Source organism: Aquarana catesbeiana, linkage group LG01 (assembly GCF_042186555.1).
Source record: "Aquarana catesbeiana isolate 2022-GZ linkage group LG01, ASM4218655v1, whole genome shotgun sequence".
NCBI classification, from domain to species: domain Eukaryota; kingdom Metazoa; phylum Chordata; class Amphibia; order Anura; family Ranidae; genus Aquarana; species Aquarana catesbeiana.
Window position 1 is genome coordinate 888619550 of NC_133324.1, and position 19948 is coordinate 888639497.

Genomic DNA, 19948 nt, shown 5'->3' on the forward strand with positions numbered 1-19948 from the left:
GGGATTTAATACATCCAAATTTGCATTTAATCCCACCCAGTCACATCTACAGGAAGAGTCTAAACCTCCCAAGTCCCTCCTCACACATCACAGCATTATTCAAGGAGGAAACCCCTCCTTGAATAATGTGAGCTAGCTGCCATAACCCCGGTATCCTCGTGTTCGGCCGGCGGTCGGCTACAAGATAAAGTGGTCTCTGCGGCGGATTCGGCGCAAGATCACTTTTATCGGCGGCGGGAGAGGGCCTCCCCCTGCTCCTGTCGCACTCCAGTGCCCGACGCTGCTTACCGGTGCCCTCCGCTGCTTATCGGTGCTCTCCGCCGCTTACCGTAGCCGTCGGCAGAGGCGGAGGTGATCCGGTCCTCTCTGTGGCTGTTCATGGAGACGAGTGAGGGGAAGATGGCCCCCACCCGTCTCCATGACATTGCAAGGCAGAAGCGACGTCAAAAGTCACTTCCGCCCATAGCTCTTAAAGGGCCATTTTTTTTAAATCTTTTTTTAAATGACAATTTTTATTTTATTTTTTATTTTTATTGCATTTTAGTGTAAATATGACATCTGAGGTCTTTTTGACCCCAGATCTCATATTTAAGAGGTCCTGTTATGCTTTTTTTTCTATTACAAGGGATGTTTACATTCCTTGTGATAGGAATAAAAGTGACACAATTTTTTTTTTTTTTTTAAACAGTGTAAAAATAAAAGGTAAAATTTGCTTCTGTACGCGTTCGCGTGCAGAAGCGAACGCATACGTGAGTAGCGCCCACATATTAAAACGGTATTCAAACCACACATGTGAGGTATCGCCACGATTGGTAGAGCGAGAGCAATAATTCTACCCCTAAACCTCCTCTGTAACTCAAAACATGCAACCTGTAGAATTTTTTAAACGTCGCCTATGGAGATTTTTAAGGGTAAAAGTTTGTTACCATTCCACGAGCGGGCTCAATTTTGAACCGTGACATGTTGGGTATCAATTTACTCGGCGTAACATTATCTTTCACAATATAAAAAAAATTGGGCTAACTTTACTGTTGTCATATTTTTTAATTCAAAAAAGTGTATTTTTTCCAAAAAAAAGTGCGCTTGTAAGACCGCTGCGCAAATACAGCGTGACAAAAAGTATTGCAACGACCGCCATTTTATTCTCTATGGTGTTTGGGGGTTCTAAGTAATTTTCTAGCAAAAAAAAATGTTTGTAACTTGTAAACAACACATCAAAAAAAGAGGCCTGGTCCTTAAGTGGTTAAAAATTGCAGCTTTCTGCTGTCTTCCATTTGGAGTAGAGCCTAACCGCTCCTTCTGGACAAAAATTAGGAGCATTTCTCCCTGGCTTCCTACATTACCGCTCTTTGGTTAGCGCCTACCTACACCCCCTCTGACACTGCTGCTTCATCTATTTTGTTAGGAATTGTTTGCATGGTAGGTACTCCCCAGATAATGTGGCTGTTCATCCGCTTTATATGGTTGATATGGATATCCCTGTTTTTCTGTACCATTATGACATGTCCTTTTTATCTTTTATAGTAAAAACAAAATTATGACCATACATTCTCCTACTTTATACCCCTGACAAAGGTTCCTCAAACAGAAATGCGTCAGGTACCGGGGATTACTATATACCGGAGATTACTATATACCGGAGAGTATTAATCTTGTTGTCATACTAATTATGTAACTTGTTGTTTTTTTTTTTTTTTGTTTTCTATGTCTGCACGTTTTTGTAATATTCTTATGTCTTTTTTAATATCGGTCACTCCACGATCGTATGTTTTTTATGTATATCTAATAAATACAATTTTTGCTTAAATACATGTGTTTGTTGCCTACAAAGTCCCAACGAAGAGGGATTTCTCTTTTTCTCAATTGAATACCAAGGATGTGGCAACCACACTTTGACCTGACATGGTGAAACCCTCCTTTTTGGCTTCCTACAATGTTACACTGATTCCCAACAACAGTGTTACACTGGGCCCTGAGATCAGTAGATTTGTTGTGGGAAACATCTTCTTGAAGTGATTCTTCTAGAGCACCTGTTGGCGTGAGTGCTTTTGGGTCTGAGCTCTCTAATCTGCAATGCCCCTCTCCTAGCCTGCTTGGACTGTGTCAGGTGGTCATTGTCTGCAGTTCCAGGGGACTTGGTTGTAAGGAATCTCATCTCCAAGTGATTATCTTGGAGCTTCAGCCTTGGACTAATCTGTTGGAGAGCCATCTGACCTGATTTATATTCAGTTGGACAACTACACGGTGGTGGTGTACATCAACCATCAGTAAACAGCCAGAAGCTGCGGCAAAAGGGGTAGAGCAGATCCTGTCTGGACAACTTCACATTTCAGCCTTGACAGTTGTGTACATTCCAGGTGTAGACAATGGGCTGGCAGATTTCCTCAGCTGGCAGCGTCTCGACTCAGAAGAATGGTCCATATAACTGGAGGTGTTACAGGTGGTGGATGTAATATGGAGACCTCCTGGCACCAGGTTAACCACTTGCTGACCGGGTCATAGCCGAATGACGGCTACAGCACGGTCGGCTTATTCTGGGAGGGCATACAATGACGTCCCTCCAGAATTGCGCTTTCCACACACCCCCTGGGGCGTGCACCTGGCAATGTCCGTGACCGGCGGGTCCTCTGGAGCCGGCGCATCACGGATCGGGGTAAAGGGCCAATGACAGCGGCCCTTTACCGCATGATCGCTCCATTCAATGAATAAGTAATCACTTGTCAACAAGCGCATGTCCAGTTTAGCTCTCTCCTCGCAAGCTGTACGCACCGATTGGTGCAGCGTGCAGGGAGATGAGGGAGACTGCAGCAGTGCCTATATGTGCCTCATTCATGCCCATATGTGTCTCTCTCATGCCTTATCTGTGCCTTATCTGTGCCTCATTCATGCCTCATCTGTGCCTCATTCATGCCTCATCTGTGCCTCATTCATGCCTCATCTGTGCCTCATTCATACCTCATCTGTGCCTCATTCATGCCTATCTGTGCCTCATCCATGCCTCATCTGTGCGTGCCTTATTCATGCCCATCTGTGCCTCACCTATGCCTGCCTCATTCATGCCCATCTGTGCCACATCCGTGCCTCATCTGTGCTCATCCATGCCTCATCTGTGCTCATCCATGCCTCATTCGTGGCTATCCATGCCTCATTTGTGGGTCATCCATGCCTCATTCGTGGCTCATCCATGCCTCATTCGTGGCTCATCCGTGCCTCATCCGTGGCTCATCCATACCACATCAGTGCCCTACAGTGCCTCACAAAAGTGTAATAGGTAGTCAGGAAATTCGATTTGTAATTTTATGTCCCTAGAGCACCTGACGGTGCCCCCTGAATGTTGGGCCTCAGTATGTGGCCAGGCTGTATAAAAGTCTCACATATGTGATATCAACATACACAGTAAGAGTAGCAGAATGTATTTTGAGGTGTAATTTGTGGTATGCACATGCTATGTGTTAGAAATATCTTTATAAATGGACAACTTTGTGTAAAAAAAAAAAAAAATTTAAAAAACAAAAGCGTTTTTAGTTTTCTTTCCACATTTTTCAAAAACTTGTGGAAAAAAAATGACATGTTCAAAAGACTTATAATGTCTCATAGAATGTACGTTTGGGTGTTTGCTTTCCAATATGGGGTCATTTTGTGGGTGTTTTCATTGTCCGGGTGCTCCAGGGCCTTCAAAATTGTGATAGGTTGTCAGGAAATTAGATGTGTAATTTATGCTCCTAAAACGTCTGAAGGTTCTACTTGCATGTTGGGCCTCTGTATGTGGCCAGGCTGTGTAAAAGTCTCACACATTTGGTATTGCCATACTCAGGAGGAGTAGCAGAATGTGTTTTGGGGTGTAGTTACAAGTATGCATATGCTGTGTGGGAGAAAAACTTAAAAAAAAAAATTACAACTTCAAAAATCTCACCATGCCTCTTACTAAATACCTTGGAATGTCTACTTTCCAAAAAGGGGTCATTTGGGGGGTATTTGTACTTTTCTGGCTTGTTAGTGTCTCAAGAAATAAGATTAGGACATCAGGTGTGATCAATTTTCCGTGATTGCCACCATAGCTTGTAGGCTTTAACTTTCACAAAGACCAAATAATATATACTTATTTGGGTTATTTTTAACAAAGGTAATGTATAGGGATCGACCAATTACGGCGACCGACCAAATATTCACTTTTTTAGAAGTATCAGTCAAGAAACTGACCAATATTACCGAAAAAAAAAAATTATGAAAAATGACAGTGCAAAAAAAAAAATTTAAATGTAAAAAATATCGGCAGGAGAGGTGGCCAAAATATCGGTATTGTATCAGCACCGAAAAAAATATAACGGTCGATCCCTAGTAATGTAGCAGTGTAATTTTTTGCCAAAATTTATAAAGAAAAATTACTAGTTTGCAAAATTATATAACAGACACGAAGAAAAATGGATTCTTTTACAAAAATTTTTGGGTTTTTTTTTTCATTTATAGTGCAAAAAATAAAAACCCAGTGGTGATTATATACCACCAAAGAAAGCTCTATTTGTGTGGAACAAAATGACAAAAATTTCATATGAGTACAGTGTTGCATGAGTGAGTAATTGTCATTCAAAATGTGAGGGTGCTGAAAGCTGAAAATTGGCCTAGTTAGAAAGGGGGCAAGTGGTTAAAAACAAACTGAAAAAGCTTGTTCCCGGGTGCAGAAGGAAGCAGTGGGTGCTTTGCTGGCTCCGTGGAAGTACACTCAGATCTCTATGCCTTTCCTGCCCTGAAATGTCATAATGGGGCTGGTTTGCAAGATCGAGATGAAGGCATTCCAGTGATCCTTATTGCTCCAGTTGGGCCCAGGTGGATGTGGTACACTGGTAAGGCTTTTAGCAAATGCACCATGAGCCCTGCCAGACTGCCTGGATCTCCTGTCCCATGGGCCGATTTGCCATCCTGCTTCTCAGTTGGTAACTTTAAGAGCATGGATGTTGAAGTCCAGGTTCTGAAGGACAGGGCATCTTAAGTCGCTGATTCCTATGATGCTCAAGGCAAGGACGTGCATCTCAGCTTCATCAAAGGCCAAGTGTCTGTTTTGTTTTTTTTCTTTCCTTTTCTGAGATTGTTGGCTTCCCACTCTTTGCTTAAAGTTCTTTATGCAGAGGGTATCCCTTCTATGTATTTCCCCTGTTACTCCTTGGGATTTGAATCTGGTTCTTTCAGTGCTTTAGAAGCTGTCATTTGAACCCATGAGAGACATTCCTTTCTCTATTCTCATCAACAAGGTTGCTTTCCTTGTCCTATCACTTCTCTGAAATGAGTGTCTGAACTGGCAACCTTATCTTGTAAAGGACCCTTTTTGGTCTCACATAGACACAAGGTGGGATTGAGACCCAGGATTTCCTTCTTGACCAGGGTAGTCTCTGCCTTTCACCTTAACAAAGACATTGTTCTCCAGTCCCTTTTGTGTGGCTGTGGTCCATCAAAAGGAAATTTCCCTTTGTTGTCTGTCTGTGGCTCAGGCTATGCAAGTATTTCACATTGCCACTGCTTCTTTCAGAAAGACTGATTTGGATGACCCAAAGTAGAGGTGCCCCAGCTTCTTGTTCCACTATTTCTAGTTGCCTTCGACTGATCATCATTTAAGTTCTGGTCCCCCATTTCCTCTTAGGGCTCGCTCCACTAGGGCTTTGGGTAAGACTTGTGCTTTTAGGCACCAGGCCTCTGTTTCCCAGATTTGCAAGTCTGCCATTCGGTCTTCTGTTCGCATGTTCTCTAAGTGCTAAGGTGGATGTTTCTACCTTATCTGATGCTATATTCATGCATAAGGTCCTTAAGGGGGCTCTCGGAGCTGCAGAAAGTCCCCAGTTGTTATTTACATTGGGCCGGATAGCCATTGTTGTGTTGCCAACCCCTCAGTTATACAGTTTTTTAACATCTCAAAGGTTTACAATTTTCCAGTGTCCCGAATTGGGTGAGAAAGCACATTTTTGTGCTCACTGTAAAATCATTTGGATTGGAGTCCATTGCGGGACACAAGTCTCACCCCTCTATACTTATGAGCATGCTCTTTGTACTGCTTTTTTTTACAAAACATAGGCTTCCTGGTAGTGGGAGGGGTAATATTCTTGGTTGATCTTGAGCTTTTTTGTTTGCCAAGGTTTAAGACTTTTTATGTCTCTTAAAGTGGTTATAAACCCGAAGAGAAAAAACACCCAAAAAACCCTGTAACACAAAGGCATAATGAGCTAGTATGCCGAGTACTGCACAGCTGACGAAGAAACAGCACGAACGAGCCATTTCTTCAGTGCACATGCGCCGATGACTTTGGCGCAAGCGTATTTGGTAAATATCTCCTAAACTGTGTAGGTTTAGGAGATATTTACAGTACCTACAGGTAAGCGTTACTATAGATGTGGTGTAACTAAGTTTTCAACCACTTTAGGGATTCGAAGAAAAAAGAAATTCTCTTTTTTGTTTTGTTTTGTGTCCATCCCCCTATGGAACCAGAGACCCCTATTGAAAATTGGAATTGTAAAAAATTCCCTTTTTACAATTACCGTAACTAGGATTCTGTTTACCTAAGCTCTTTGGTAAGATTGTTCTTTATAAATTAAGAATATCTATATTTGCACTTTTTAGATTGAGGTAAGATTGGTTTAGGTTTCTGGCCTGTAATAAATTTTAGAAACTTAAGCTGGCTATACACTTGTAGATTTTCTAAACAATCGTTTGTATGAACATTCGTACTAAAATGATCATAGTACATTTGAATCCATTTTGCTTTTAACATTCGATTTTTGGAATGAATGCGTATTCTCGCATAAAAACCACATTCACCATTCAACAATTTCTGTTTTGCTCCTTTCAATATTTTTGGCACTGTGGTTGAAAGTGAACTGTGCTTTGACCCTCACTAATGATCCAAAATCCAATGAAAGGCCCTAAAAGGAAGGTTTCCCTGTGAAATTCCTCTAGTGTATGGCCAGCTTAAAACTGAAGTGAACCTGAATTCTGGAAGCTATGGCCAAAAAAGCAGAAGACAAGAAACTAGTGACCGGTACTGATGTGCTCTCTCTGCAGCTGATCTTTTCCACACTACTGACTTGTTTTGCACTGTCTTTCTGGAGATTGCTATCTTGGTAGAGTCAGGGCTTTCCTTCCTCATGTCAGAGCTGTTCCCTAATGACTTGTGATCTGAATGCCAGTGGGGGAATATTTAAAAGGTGGCACATGACTGGTGGCATAAAGTAAAGTGCTACCATATCTTTCCTAAATGTACATGTGGGTAATTGTCAATCCTTTAAAGATGGACAGGTCCAAGAAGGGGATCATGGAATGATGAAAATTTAAGGTTAACCGGATGTTTATCTCACTTTTGTTCAACTCCACCATAAATTCCTGAAGCTGTTTAACAGATCCCCTCCATACCAGCAAAACATCATTAATGTGGCATACCCAGGCCAACGGATGGGCACAGAACATTGCTGAGGGATAGACTATTGGCTCCTCCCGTAGTCCCAGATGCAGAGATGCCCCAAGGGGCACCCATAGAGGTGCCTTTATTTTGATGGTAATAGCTGCCCATAAACTGAAAGAAATTATGCATGAGCACAAACTCCATCAGCTCCATGAGAAATTCATTCTGGGCACCCATATCTGCATGGAGATTCCATAGTAAATGGGCAATAACTTTAAGGCCCCACTTGTGGGGGATAGATGTGTTGAGAGATTCCACACCAACCCCCACGAGTAGGGCCTCCTCTGGGATCTCCAGATCTTGTGCTTTCTTTGAAACGTACCTTGTATCCTGAACATACGATTGGAGTGAGGTCACCATATCTTTAACCAAATTTTTAGATATTTGCCTACTATCTCAAGCGGGCCATTAATGGCCAATACAGTCGGCCTCCCTGGTGTGGTGGCTTTAGGGGGTCCCTGTGAATTATATAAATAACCAGGGTATAATAACATTGTTATTTATGATGATAGGTGGTGGTGTGTAATGACACGTATGTGTTAGTGTTTTTCATTTTATACTATAGTCCTTGAATAAAGTATAGTTGTTTACATTACCATTCGAGGTTGAGCATTATACCTACTTTCCTTGGGATCTCTTTCCCTAATTTTTGTTTTGTCTATTGTATTAGGTATGCTGACCGTCTAAGAATTGTGCAATAATGGAATTGAATTTGCTTTTTCTGTCGTTAGGTGTCACTCTTAGTTGATGATACCACACTTTGCTTTTTATAACATTGTAATATCCTTTTTTTTAAGAAGCATATCAGTTGTTGTCTTGCGTATGGCTGATGATATGCTTCAGCAATAAATGTGCAAACTGACCATGTCTGATTTTTACACCTGCATTAGGTGGCAAGCAAGAGCCATGTTTACATGTTTGATATAGCAACCCTGGGACTGAATGTCTTTAAATGTGGACTGAAGGGAGTACTGGAGGATGAAAACATTGTTAAGGCAAGTTCTGTGGCATAATATTTGTAAAAATGTCAGATTTCTGTGAAACGTGCTACACATTTGGGTTACTTTTATATCATCTCAAAGGTACAGTGCCTTACAAAAGTATTCTTACCCCTTGATATTTTCCACATTTTGTCATGTTACGACCAAAAACGTAAATGTATTTTATTGGGATTTTATGTGATGGACCAACACAAAGTGGCACATAATTGTGAAGTGGAAGGAAAATGATAAATGGTTTTCAAAATTTTTTTACAAATAAATATCTGAAAAAGTGTGGCCTGCATTTGTATTCAGCCCCCTTTACTCTGATACTCCTAACTAAAATGTAGTGGAACAAATTTCCTTCAGAAGTCACCTAATTTGTGTGTAATTTAATCTCAGTATAAATACAGCTGTTCTGTGAAGCCCTCAGAGGTTTGTTAGAGAACATTTGTGAACAAACAGCATCATGAAGGCCAAGGAACACACCAGACAGGTCAGGGATAAAGTTGTGGAGAAGCTTAAAGTAGGGTTAGGTTATAAAAAAAATCCCAAGCTTTGAACGTCTCATGGAGCACTGTTCAATCCATCATCCGAAAATGGAAAGAGTATGGCACAAAAGCAAACCTACCAAGACATGGCCCTCCACCTAAACTGACAGGCCAGGCAAGGAGAGTATTATTCAGAGGCAGTCAAAAGGCTCATGGTGACTCTGGAGGAGCTACAGAGATCCACAGTTCAGGTGGGAGGACAACTATTAATCGTGCACTCCACAAATATGGCCTTTATGGAAGAGTGACAAGAAGAAAGCCATTGTTGAAAGAAAGTCATAAGAAGTCCCGTTTGCGAGAAGCCATGTGGGGGACACAGCAAACATGTGGAAGAAGATACTCTGGTCAGATGAGACCAAAATTTAACTTTTTGGCCTAAAAGCAAAACACTTGTGTGGCAGAAAACTAACACTCCACATCACCCTGAACACACCATCCCCCCCAGTGAAACATCGCGATGGCAGCATCATGTTGTGGGGATGCTTTTCTTCAGCAGGGACCGGGAAGCTGGTCAAAGTTGATAGGAAGATGGATGGAGCCAAATACAGGCAATCTTAGAAGAAAACGTGTTAGAGTCTGCAAAAGACTTGAGACTGGGGCAGAGATTCGCCTTCCAGCAGGACAATGACCCTAAACATACAGCCAGAGCTACAATGGAATTGTTTAGATCAAAGCATATTTACGTGTTAGAATGGACCAGTCAAAGTCCAGACCTAAGTCCAATTGAGAATCTGTGGCAAGACTTGAATATTGTTGTTCAGACCTTCTCCATCCAATCTGACAGAGCTTGAGCTATTTTGCAAAAAAGAATGGGCAAAAAATGTCCCTCTCTAGATGTGCAAAGCTGGTAAAGACATACCCAAAAAGACTTGCAGCTGTATTTGCAGCGAAAGGTGGTTCTACAAAGTATTGACTTAGGGTGGCTAAATGCAAATGCATGCACACTTTACACATATTTATAAAACATTTTGCAAACCATTTATCATTTTCCTTCCACTTCACAATTATGTGCTACTTTGTGTTGGTCTATCACATAAAATTTGGTTGTAACATCACAAAATGTGTAAAATTTTAAGGTGAATGAATACTTTTTCAAGGCACTGTATGTTTCATGCTAAAGCGAAGTAATGTGTAAGTGTAAAACTTGCAGGGTTTTATCACATCTTAAAGAGTGTGAAGTTTTTCTCAATGTGTTCATCTGCTATCTTTTTTTTATTATTATTTATTTAAGATATGCAATAGGACATAACAGTATGACATGACAAATCAAAATATTGAGAAGTGGCTGCAAGTAAAATGCCATAGGAGTAGCATAGAGATTTCCATAAGGGCTCGTCTCCCAGACAGAGGTCCTCAAACGAGGTAGGTTGTCTGCGGAAACAAGCATGGTCTGGGAGGAACCAAAGAAAGTGTAAAATCTTCCACTTTCTTAATGCCTAAGAATTAAGGGCAGGATATAAGACTGAGGAACTGACCCACTCGAAACGGCCAAGGAAAGTAGAAGCTCTGACCAGGTTCAAGTCCGGCTGTAGCTGGAAAGCTTGATCAAAGAAACCTGGCGCAAAATCCTGGTGGCTATTAATGAGTGTCAATGGAGAGGGGAAGCTGGACATTTCAGCTATCCAGTAGTACCTACGAAGTTCAAGTAATGTGGGTTCAATCAAAGGGTGTGGAGAGGAGATTCAGGAGTAGCGAATCCCAGCCCATGGAAGGCCGGCTAATGGGACTGATATTGATTGCTGTTCCAGGGATACCCATAATTTATAAGATGTGTCTACGCCAGTTGACCACTCTATTGATGTGAACCGCCATGCAGTATAAGGCCGCGTCAGGAAGGCCCACCCCCTCCTAAGCTTTGGTCGCTGCAGAAGTGATCTCCTAAGACGGGAAGGTTTTCCTTGCCAGACAGCTAGTGAAAATTGTCCGGAGCTTATGAAAGAAATCCTGAGGAATCTTAACTGGTAGAGCTTAGATACAGAAGGAGTGGCATAACATTCATATTCAAAAAGTTGCATTTACCGAACCAAGAGACAGCAGAATTTTCCATTTATCCAGGTCAGCGGAAAAAAATGTTCAGTAAAGGATGGAAGTTGTAATGGAAAATGAGGTGGAGATTGTAAGGGATCTTGGTTCCCAGGTATTGAATGATTTGAGAGGCCCAGCGGAAAGGGAAGTTGTCACAGAAGCGAGCTAGGGAACAAGGAGTGAGAGCAACATTGAGGACTTCTGACTTTTGTAGTGTAGCACCCTCTACTAATAGGTAGGTGCTAGTAAGGTTTATGTTTACTAGGTTATCCAGCACAGGCAAATTCTGTCTGTTTTGTTCTAGGGGCTGGGAGTGGTCAGAGTAGCAGTGGGTGTTACCACCCATGCTTTAGTTCTGGGGTGCCTCCCCTGTTTCCATAGAGAAGGTTCTGGTAAAGGAGTTGTGTCTGGAACTGGAGTGGCCGGCAGCTTGTGTGGGAGCCCTGTCCAATCCCTAAGAGGTAATGGCAGGGGGCGGGCCTCCTATATAAGCTGAGGTGAGGGAGAAGTCGGCTGAGTGAAGTGAGGAATGGCATGTTAGACAGCCGCAGGAGGACACCCCCATCTGGGGGGGGGGGTACCAATCGCAGGAGAAGGCCCAGGGAGAGCTGTGAGGGAACATTGCCTCTACACGGTCATTGGCAATGTCTCTGTCACCACAAGGTCGGTGGCAGGGAGCTCCTGGAGCAGAAGGGCAGGTGAAGCCATCAGTACGCATGGTCCAGTCAAGTTCCTCATCAAGGAGTCAGGGCTGTTGGAAGGTCGGTGAGTGTTACCACAGTGGAGGTGCCAAGGAGTCTGTGAGGGAACTCTGCTTTTACACGGTCATTAGCAGAGTCTTCATCAAACACACGGTGAATGATGGAGTCCTGAATCAGAGAAGAGACTGTGGGGATCTGTGTCAAGTCGATGTGGCCTGCTGGCACATGATTTGCAAGTTGGACTGGCTGGAAACAGTAGTCCATTATCCAAAAGACTGCTTTTATCCTACTAGGCCTCCGGGGAGAGGTACTGCAGGCCTAGTAACCAGAGCCTGTCTAGGGGTTTATTCAGAGTGGGCCCCTATCACTTAAAAGAAGAGGATGTGGCATGTCTTTGAATTAGTAACCACAAGTTTTGTGCAGGAGGAACCAAGTCTGTACAGGAGGAAATAAGTTTTGGGCAGGAGGTGAAAGATCTAAGACCATCATTTTTACACGATCAAAAGTGATGTCTCTGTCCTTCACACGGTGATGGTAAGAGAACTCTTAGATGGAATAGTCTGCTGAGGTTGAGCAGAGGAGGAGCAACAGTCTGCATGGAGATGCAGGAAGAGATTCGTACCTAATTCAATTTGCACATTCAATCTTCTGGCTCTAATTTTATCAGAGTCAGTGTACTAAAATCCTAAAAATATGATGGCAATGACTTATCCTATGGGCATCCCATATTCCAATCCCTATCCAAGTTGTACCCCCCTGAATAAAACAACAAAAACAAAACTCGCAAAAGACTGTTCATTGTCTCTGGAAGTGATGTATGAAGTCTGGCAGTGGGGTGATTTGGCAGGCTGTTTGTTATTAGCTGCAACACCATGGCTACAGTAGGTTAACTTTAAAGTCTGACAGCCATTAATTCAGATAAAAGGACCGGTAGGGAAACATGCGGTTCTGCTGTATAAGAGTAGATCATCCACAAAAGCTGCAATTTTATGATGGTATGAACTAGTCTCTAGTCCTCTGATGTCTGGATTAAGCCTGATATGTTGCAATAGGGGTTCCAGAGAATCTGCTGTCTTCTAAGGAAGGTTGGTGCCATATTTTTCCCCATAAAGCTGAGTTCAAGCTTTAACGAGGGTCAGCATCCAAAAGAACCTAAGATGCTGTGTAAAGGGCCGACACACGATCGGACTTTTTGACAACAAACATGCAAATGAACTGTTTTGTAGCAACATCCGACCGTGTGTACGCTCCATCGGACAAACTTTTTCAGTTTCCATTGGACTTTCGTTGGCTGTGCGAACGGACAAACTTTCCGGCAACAAAAGTCAGATGGAGCAAAGTCCGATCGTGTGTACACAAAGCCATCGGACTTTTGTACAAACTACAGTACGCAGCCGCAAGAATGTTTCTCGGCGGCAGGCTACTGTACGTCTCGCGCTAGCTGCAATAGGAAAAACACATTTTCCTACTGCGGCGAGCGCGAGAGGGAATTCCCCTCTGGGGAATACCAAGCCCTTCGGTCTGGTATGGATTTTAAGGGGAGCCCCTAAGCCGAAATAACGGCGTGGGGGTCCCCCCCAAATCCATACCAGATCTTTATCCGAGCACGCAGCCTGGCCGGTCAGGAAAGGGAGTGGGGACGAGCGAGCGCCCCCCCCCCCCCCCCCCCCCCCTCCTGGGCCGTACCAGGCCGCATGCCCTCAACATGGGGGGTGGGTGCTTTGGGGAGGGGGCACCCTGCGGGCCCCCCACCCCAAAGCACCTTGTCCCCATGTTGATGAGGACAAGGGCCTCTTCCCGACAACCTTGGCCGTTGGTTGTCGGGGTCTGTGGGCGGGGGCTTATCGGAATCCGGGAGCCCCCTTTAATAAGGGGGCCCCCAGATCCCGGCCCCCCACCCTATGTGAATGAGTATGGGGTACATCGTACCCCTACCCATTCACCTAGGGAAAAAAAGTGTCAATAAAAAACACAGTAGACAGGTTTTTAAAGTAATTAGGCAGCGCTGTGGTCCTCTCTCGACTTCGGGGGTCCTTTTCCGACTCCGGGGGTCCTCTTCCGACTTCGGGGGTCTCTCCAGCGTCTTCTCCCGGTGTCCGCATCTTCTGCCGGCTCCACCGCTATCTTCTGGCGCTCTTTTGCCAGCGGTGGTCCGGACCTCTGGATTGTCTTCTTCCCTGTTCTCTTCCAGTGTTGTTGACACGACGCTCTCTCCAGCCAGAATGGTCTCTGTGCGCTCCGCAACAGACTTATATAGGCGGTGACCCCGCCCCCCATGACATCACAGTCCCGGGGCATGCTGGGACTGTAAGGTCATAAGGGGGTGTGGTCATGTCACCCTATGACCACGCCCCCTTATGACCTCACAGTCCCAGCATGCCCCGGGACTGTGATGTCATAGGGGGGCGGGGTCACCGCCTATATAAGTCTGTTGCGGAGCGCACAGAGACCATTCTGGCTGGAGAGAGCGTCGTGTCAACATCTCTGGAAGGGAAGAAGACGATCCAGAAGTCCAGACCACCGATGGCAAAAGAGCACCAGAAGATAGCGGTGGAGTCGGCAGAAGATGCGGACACCGGGAGAAGGACCCCCGAAGTCGGAAGAAGACCCCCGAAGTCGGAAGAGGACCACAGCGCTGCCTAATAAATTACTTTAAAAACCTGTCTACTGTGTTTTTTATTGACACTTTTTTTCCCTAGGTGACCGGCCAGGCTGCGTGCTCGGATAAGGGTCTGGTATGGATTGGGGGGGACCCCCACGCCGTTTTTGCGGCGTAGGGGGTTCCTCTTAATATGCATACCAGACCTAAGGGCCTGGTATGCCCCTGGAGGGGAACCCATGCCGGTTTTTTATTTAAAATTTGGCGTGGAGTTCCCCCTCAAGATTCATACCAAACAGTGCCTGGCATTGGTGGGGATACAAGTCGGATCCCCGCACCAGTGTCAACCCGGCTCGCAAGGTGTTAATCTCGCCAATAAAAGTGGTGAGATTGACACAATATCAGACAACAATACACAAGTTGACCAAAGGGTGGTGGTAAAGAGCTGAAAAACCACGTGATATGGTGAAAGTTGGCTGGAAAAGTCCTGTCGTCTGTATGCAAGACAAACTTCTGGCCAACTCCCTTTGTACAAAAATCCAAGGGAAAGTTTGTACAAAGTCCTATCGTGTGTATGGGGCTTTAGAGATACACGTAGATTTTGGTTCTTGCACTGTGCCCCAGTATTCCGGGGTATATGTACAAATGGTATCTCCTATAGCTCACCCCCTAACATTGCTTCTCACATTATGAGTTGCCAGAAATTAGGAGTCAGGAATCACCTAAAGCTCAATATGATACACTGGGGGTGATTTACTAAAACTGGAATGTACAAAATCTAGTGCAGCTCTCCATAGAAACCAATCAACTTCCAGGTTTTATTGTCAAAGCCTAATTGAACAAGGTGAAGTTAGAAGCTGATTGGCTACTATGCACAGCTGCACCAGATTACTTCAGTTTTAGTAAATCCTCCCCACTGTCTTTCTAATCCCTAAAGTGCATACAGCTTTCTAATTTAATGTTTGTGTGTGAATCTTTGCAATGGAGTCGCTCAGTTTGCCTGTATGTAAAAGTATTACCTGTTATGTAAAAAAAAAAAATGCTTCTTTAGTCAAAACATTTCTAGATTTGCTTATCTTTCATAATCAAATCTAGACATTTGTAATAGTTTTAGACGGATCATTGACAAAGATGCAATATTTTGTAGAAGTAGCATATCACCTAATTTACTTGTACTGTGTGTAGATGCATGCATGCTTTGATTTGCACACTACTGTTTATTGCATTTACTTGATGGTTATCTATATCTTCATCCATGACAGGTGATTCACGACTGCCGTGGCCTTTCAGACTGCCTCTATCACAAGTATGGGGTTGAAATTAGCAATGTGTTTGACACTCAGGTTAGTTTGATGAACATTCGGTGCAAGGGTGTGCATGGGTGTGTAAGGGTTGGTGGTTAGGGAGTCAGGAATAGATGGGGCCTGGTATACAGAAGTACTATTTCTCTTATACTGATTTGATCAACTAACGCTACACGTGCATGTATACAGATAGGAAGACAGACAAGTTTTCCTCTGAACTATACAATTCTGCTGGTATAGCTAAATTGTCTGTCTGTAATAAGCTTCATAATCTTAATTTTTACTGGAAAGTGCTTTGTAGAATTGGTAAAATAAATCCCTGCACTGGAACTATACAGGCAATGTCAGTTGGATTACTGTGCTTGCATACTGCATGCATGGGCATGCACTGATGGCAGTGCTGTCCATTGCCATTGTGATGGAAATATGTCAATGGAGCATGTTCGTACTGCACACTTGTGGCTCTCAGTTTCTTTTGGGTGGTTGAGAGCCACAAGATCAACTTCCACTCTGCTGATACTTTAAGAGGTAAGCAATGTTAATTTAGTTGCCGAAAATATTTTCTGCGACTAAATTAACACTATTTTAGTCAACTAAAAAACAACTAAAATTAAAATAATTCAGATGACTAACATAACTAAAATGGTATTTTAGTAAAAAGACTATGTCTATAAAACTAAATTGAAATTTGACTTTAAAATGAACACTGCAGTACCACATAGGAATAAGTAGGGGGCATCAACTAAGCTGCTGAAAGAAAAAAAAACTAAGAAGGAGGCTTTTCTTTATTTTTTTTCCTAATATTTAATGTTGGCAATATATTCAGGTAATATGTGCAAGGGTATTACAGCCAATAGAGTTTACAGTCTTTTGGGGTGTTTTTTTAATATTTTAAAGTAGCACTTCTGTTTGTCAAAAAGCAATACTTTTGTTTGTTTATGAAACTTGGTTTTATTTATAAAGATGTTCAAACCTTAATACCATAAATAATATGTTTATTAGATGTTTGCTTCAGGAGTATGTAATGAGTTTGGCAATTCTAGAGAAATGTTTAAATAATTAATTACAATTTTTTTTCTACATTTTTTTTTTTTTTTACCACATGCCAATAGTTATACAACAAACATTTGGAAATTGGCATAATCCAAAATACAGGTCAAATGTAATAAAACAGAAGTACAATGCACAACCCGCAGACAATTTTCACAGAATGTGTACCCCAACATGACCAACAATCCCATTAAAGGACACTATAAATAACGTATTTATCGGCGTATAACACGCACTTTTTTCCCCTTAAAATCGTGGGTGCGTATTATACACCGATCCCCCGCTGATCGCTGTCTGTGAGGGCCGGCGACATTGACGGAGCCAAGCCAAGTGTACTGTGTACTCGGCAAGGCTTTGCTCTGCTCGCAGTCACGCCCAGTCCCGCCTCCTAGCCTTTACGTCCTGCCATTGGACCGGTGTTGTGTCCATCATAGGAGCCGGGCCAAGGGCGGGATGGGGGCGTGACTGCGAGCGGAGCCGAGTACACAGTACACTTGGCTCGGTCTATGTCGGCGGCGAGAGGAGCCAAGAAGAGCTGAATATCACGGCAGCGGTAAATTTAAAGCCCAAACATGCTGCAATTTTGGGGAAGGCTGCAGATGGACACTACAAGGCTGCAGATGGACACTGCAAGGCTGCAGATGGACACTGCAAGGCTGCAGATGGACAGTGTACAAGGCTGCATTGATGGGCATTTAAAATGTAATTTTTTTTTCCTTAAACTTCCCTCCTAAAAGTTTTTTCCCTTAAACTTCCCTCCTAAACTTGGGGTGCGTGTTATACGCCAGCGCGTGTTATACACCGATAAATGCAGTACTACTCAAGGCAAAGGGGGGGTCAAACCTGATACTAGTAAGGTATAGAAAGGATATGCCGCTCACCAAGCCTCCGGACATCGCCTGAGTGCTTCCACCCTCTAGAATTGATTGCAGGTGCAGACTTTGCACAAGTCTATGGAAATGAAGAAATCTTGGACTGCCGCACTCCGAAAAAAGACATCTTTATTTATAAATAATTACAATTCAAAAACAGCCACCTTGCAGGAACAGTGTATAGCAGTAGCTAACGCGTTTCACATCAATAGATGCTTACTCATAGCTCAGCTATGAGTAAGCATCTATTGATGTGAAACGCGTTAGCTACTGCTATACACTGTTCCTGCGAGGTGGCTGTTTTTGAATTGTTATTATTTATAAAAAAAATGTCTTTTTTCGGGGTGCGGCAGTCCAGGATTTATTAATTTCCATAGACTAGTAAGGTGTACCTAATAAAGTGGCTGGTGAGTGTAAATGGGAGCATTGGATAGAATATATAGAAACTTTGCCAGATAAATCATCTTGAACAAATTTATTCTCCCCAACAAAGTTAATGGAAGAGCTTTCCATTTATATACCCTTTCTTTGAATGTTTGTATAACAGGCCAAACATTATTGTCCATATATGAATCTAATGGAAGTTGTATAGTGACCCCAAGATACTTGAATTTATCCGATGCCACGAGAGGACACCCACAGACGGGCATCAAATTCTGTTCTGAGAAAGGTTATAGTGGTGGGGCAGACGAGCAGATAAGTTCAGTGTTAGGACAGATGACAAGATGGTTCAGCAGTGAGACAGAAAAGAATGGGGGTACGGCAGTAGAGCAGATGTGCAGGGAGGTACAGTGGTGGGGCAGATGAGAAAGGGGGAACATTGGTGGGGCAGATGAGCAGGGGGTTACAGTGGTGAGACAGAAGAGCTAGGTGGTACAGAGGGTTAGGTGGTGGGACTTATGAGTAGGGTGGTACAGTGGTGGGGCAGATGTGCAGGGTAGTACAGTGGTGGGGCAGATGTGCAGGGGGTTACAGTGGTGGGGCAGATGAGCAAGGGGGTACATTGGTGGGGCAGTTGAGCAGGGGGTTACAGTGTTGGGACAGAAGAGCAGCGTGGTACAGTGATGGGGCAGATGAGCAGGGGTTACAGTGTTGGGACAGAATAGCAGGGTGGTACAGTGGTGGGACAGATGAGCAGGGGATTACAGTGTTGGGACAGAAGAGCAGGGTGGTACAGTGGTGAAACAGATTTGTGGGGGGGCAGTGATCTGAGGTATGAAGGTGCATGAATTGGGGCTGATCTGAGTCGTGAAAGTGCAAGATGTTAATTTGTCACTACTACTCATGTAGTTTACAGCATTTACTGTAAAACAGGAAACAATCCCCAACTCCCCCCTCCCCGCACACAAACCCAACATGTTGAGTGCTTTATTCCCATAAAACAAAGAAAGGAAAGTGACCTTGGATGTCAAAGGTCTATACCAACTCACACAATGTTAATAGTCAGTCTTGTCTTTTTAAAAAACAATGCTTTATCTGGCGGTCCTGGGCATCTGGCATGGGACTAAACCTAAATATAGTTTGCATTAGGGTAATACTGTACTGCAATCAAACAATAAAAGTCTATTAAAGGTATGCTGCACCACGATATAGCTACAAAAGGTCATGCATAGCACTACAGTCTTACAGGACCCATGGCCACAGGACCTCAGAGCCACAGGTCCAAAGTCAATACGTCAATATAAAATAAACAGGAGATATTCCAGGCCCACCGATGAGGAAAGATTACTGTCAGGGCTGGGCTCCTGCCATTTACTAGCAGCTCTTCCTTTCAGTGCACAGAAGCTGATCAGCTGTCAGGTAATTACCAGCCACTCATTGTTTCCACAGTGACTAACCTGGTTATCATTACCTGCCTCATTAGTCCAGCCTACAGCCAGCCCCTTTTGGCTATTTAAACAGCTTTACTCATTCCCTCCATGCCCTCACATGGTCGACATGTCCGGTGCGTTTCTGCTGTGTTCCTGTGTATGACTTAGCCTGGCTGACTTCTCTTCAGATTCCTGCTTTTGATTTTTGGCTCCTGACAACGATGACTTCTGGTTCTCTGATCCTGGCTTGTCTGATTACCCGCTCTGGCTACCAAGCCCTGGCTTCTGTTTTTGACTACGTTCCCGAACTGTTATTTTTGCTATTACATTAAAGGTGTGATTTTTTTTTTAACTGCATTTTCTGTCTGTGCCTGGTTTGTGGTTCCTGACAAGAACATTTCCATAAATGTAGTAGCCCTTCAACAGGGAGATGTGCATCCAAAGAACCCAACTCCAAAAGTAGAGGTGGAACTTCTAAAAGAAGAGGAGAAAACACTCCCGCAAGAGCCCAATCCTCTTCTCGCATTAGGATAACCCCTGGCATCCAGCCAGTGGGAATCTTCAACAGGATTGGTGGGAGGAGCCCCTAGAGGCAGAGCCCGAGTGGGAAACCT

At 43.6% G+C, this 19948-nt stretch overlaps 1 protein-coding gene across 1 annotated transcript in view; it reads left to right on the plus strand.

The window, feature by feature from the left end:
- Window positions 1-19948, plus strand: part of LOC141127961 (piRNA biogenesis protein EXD1-like) — a 117163-nt gene that overhangs the window by 84060 nt on the left and 13155 nt on the right. The window contains exons 9-10 of the mRNA XM_073614888.1: window positions 8332-8436; window positions 15560-15640. Of these exons, the coding sequence (XP_073470989.1) occupies window positions 8332-8436; window positions 15560-15640 (186 nt within the window). The remainder of the gene's footprint in view (window positions 1-8331; window positions 8437-15559; window positions 15641-19948) is intronic.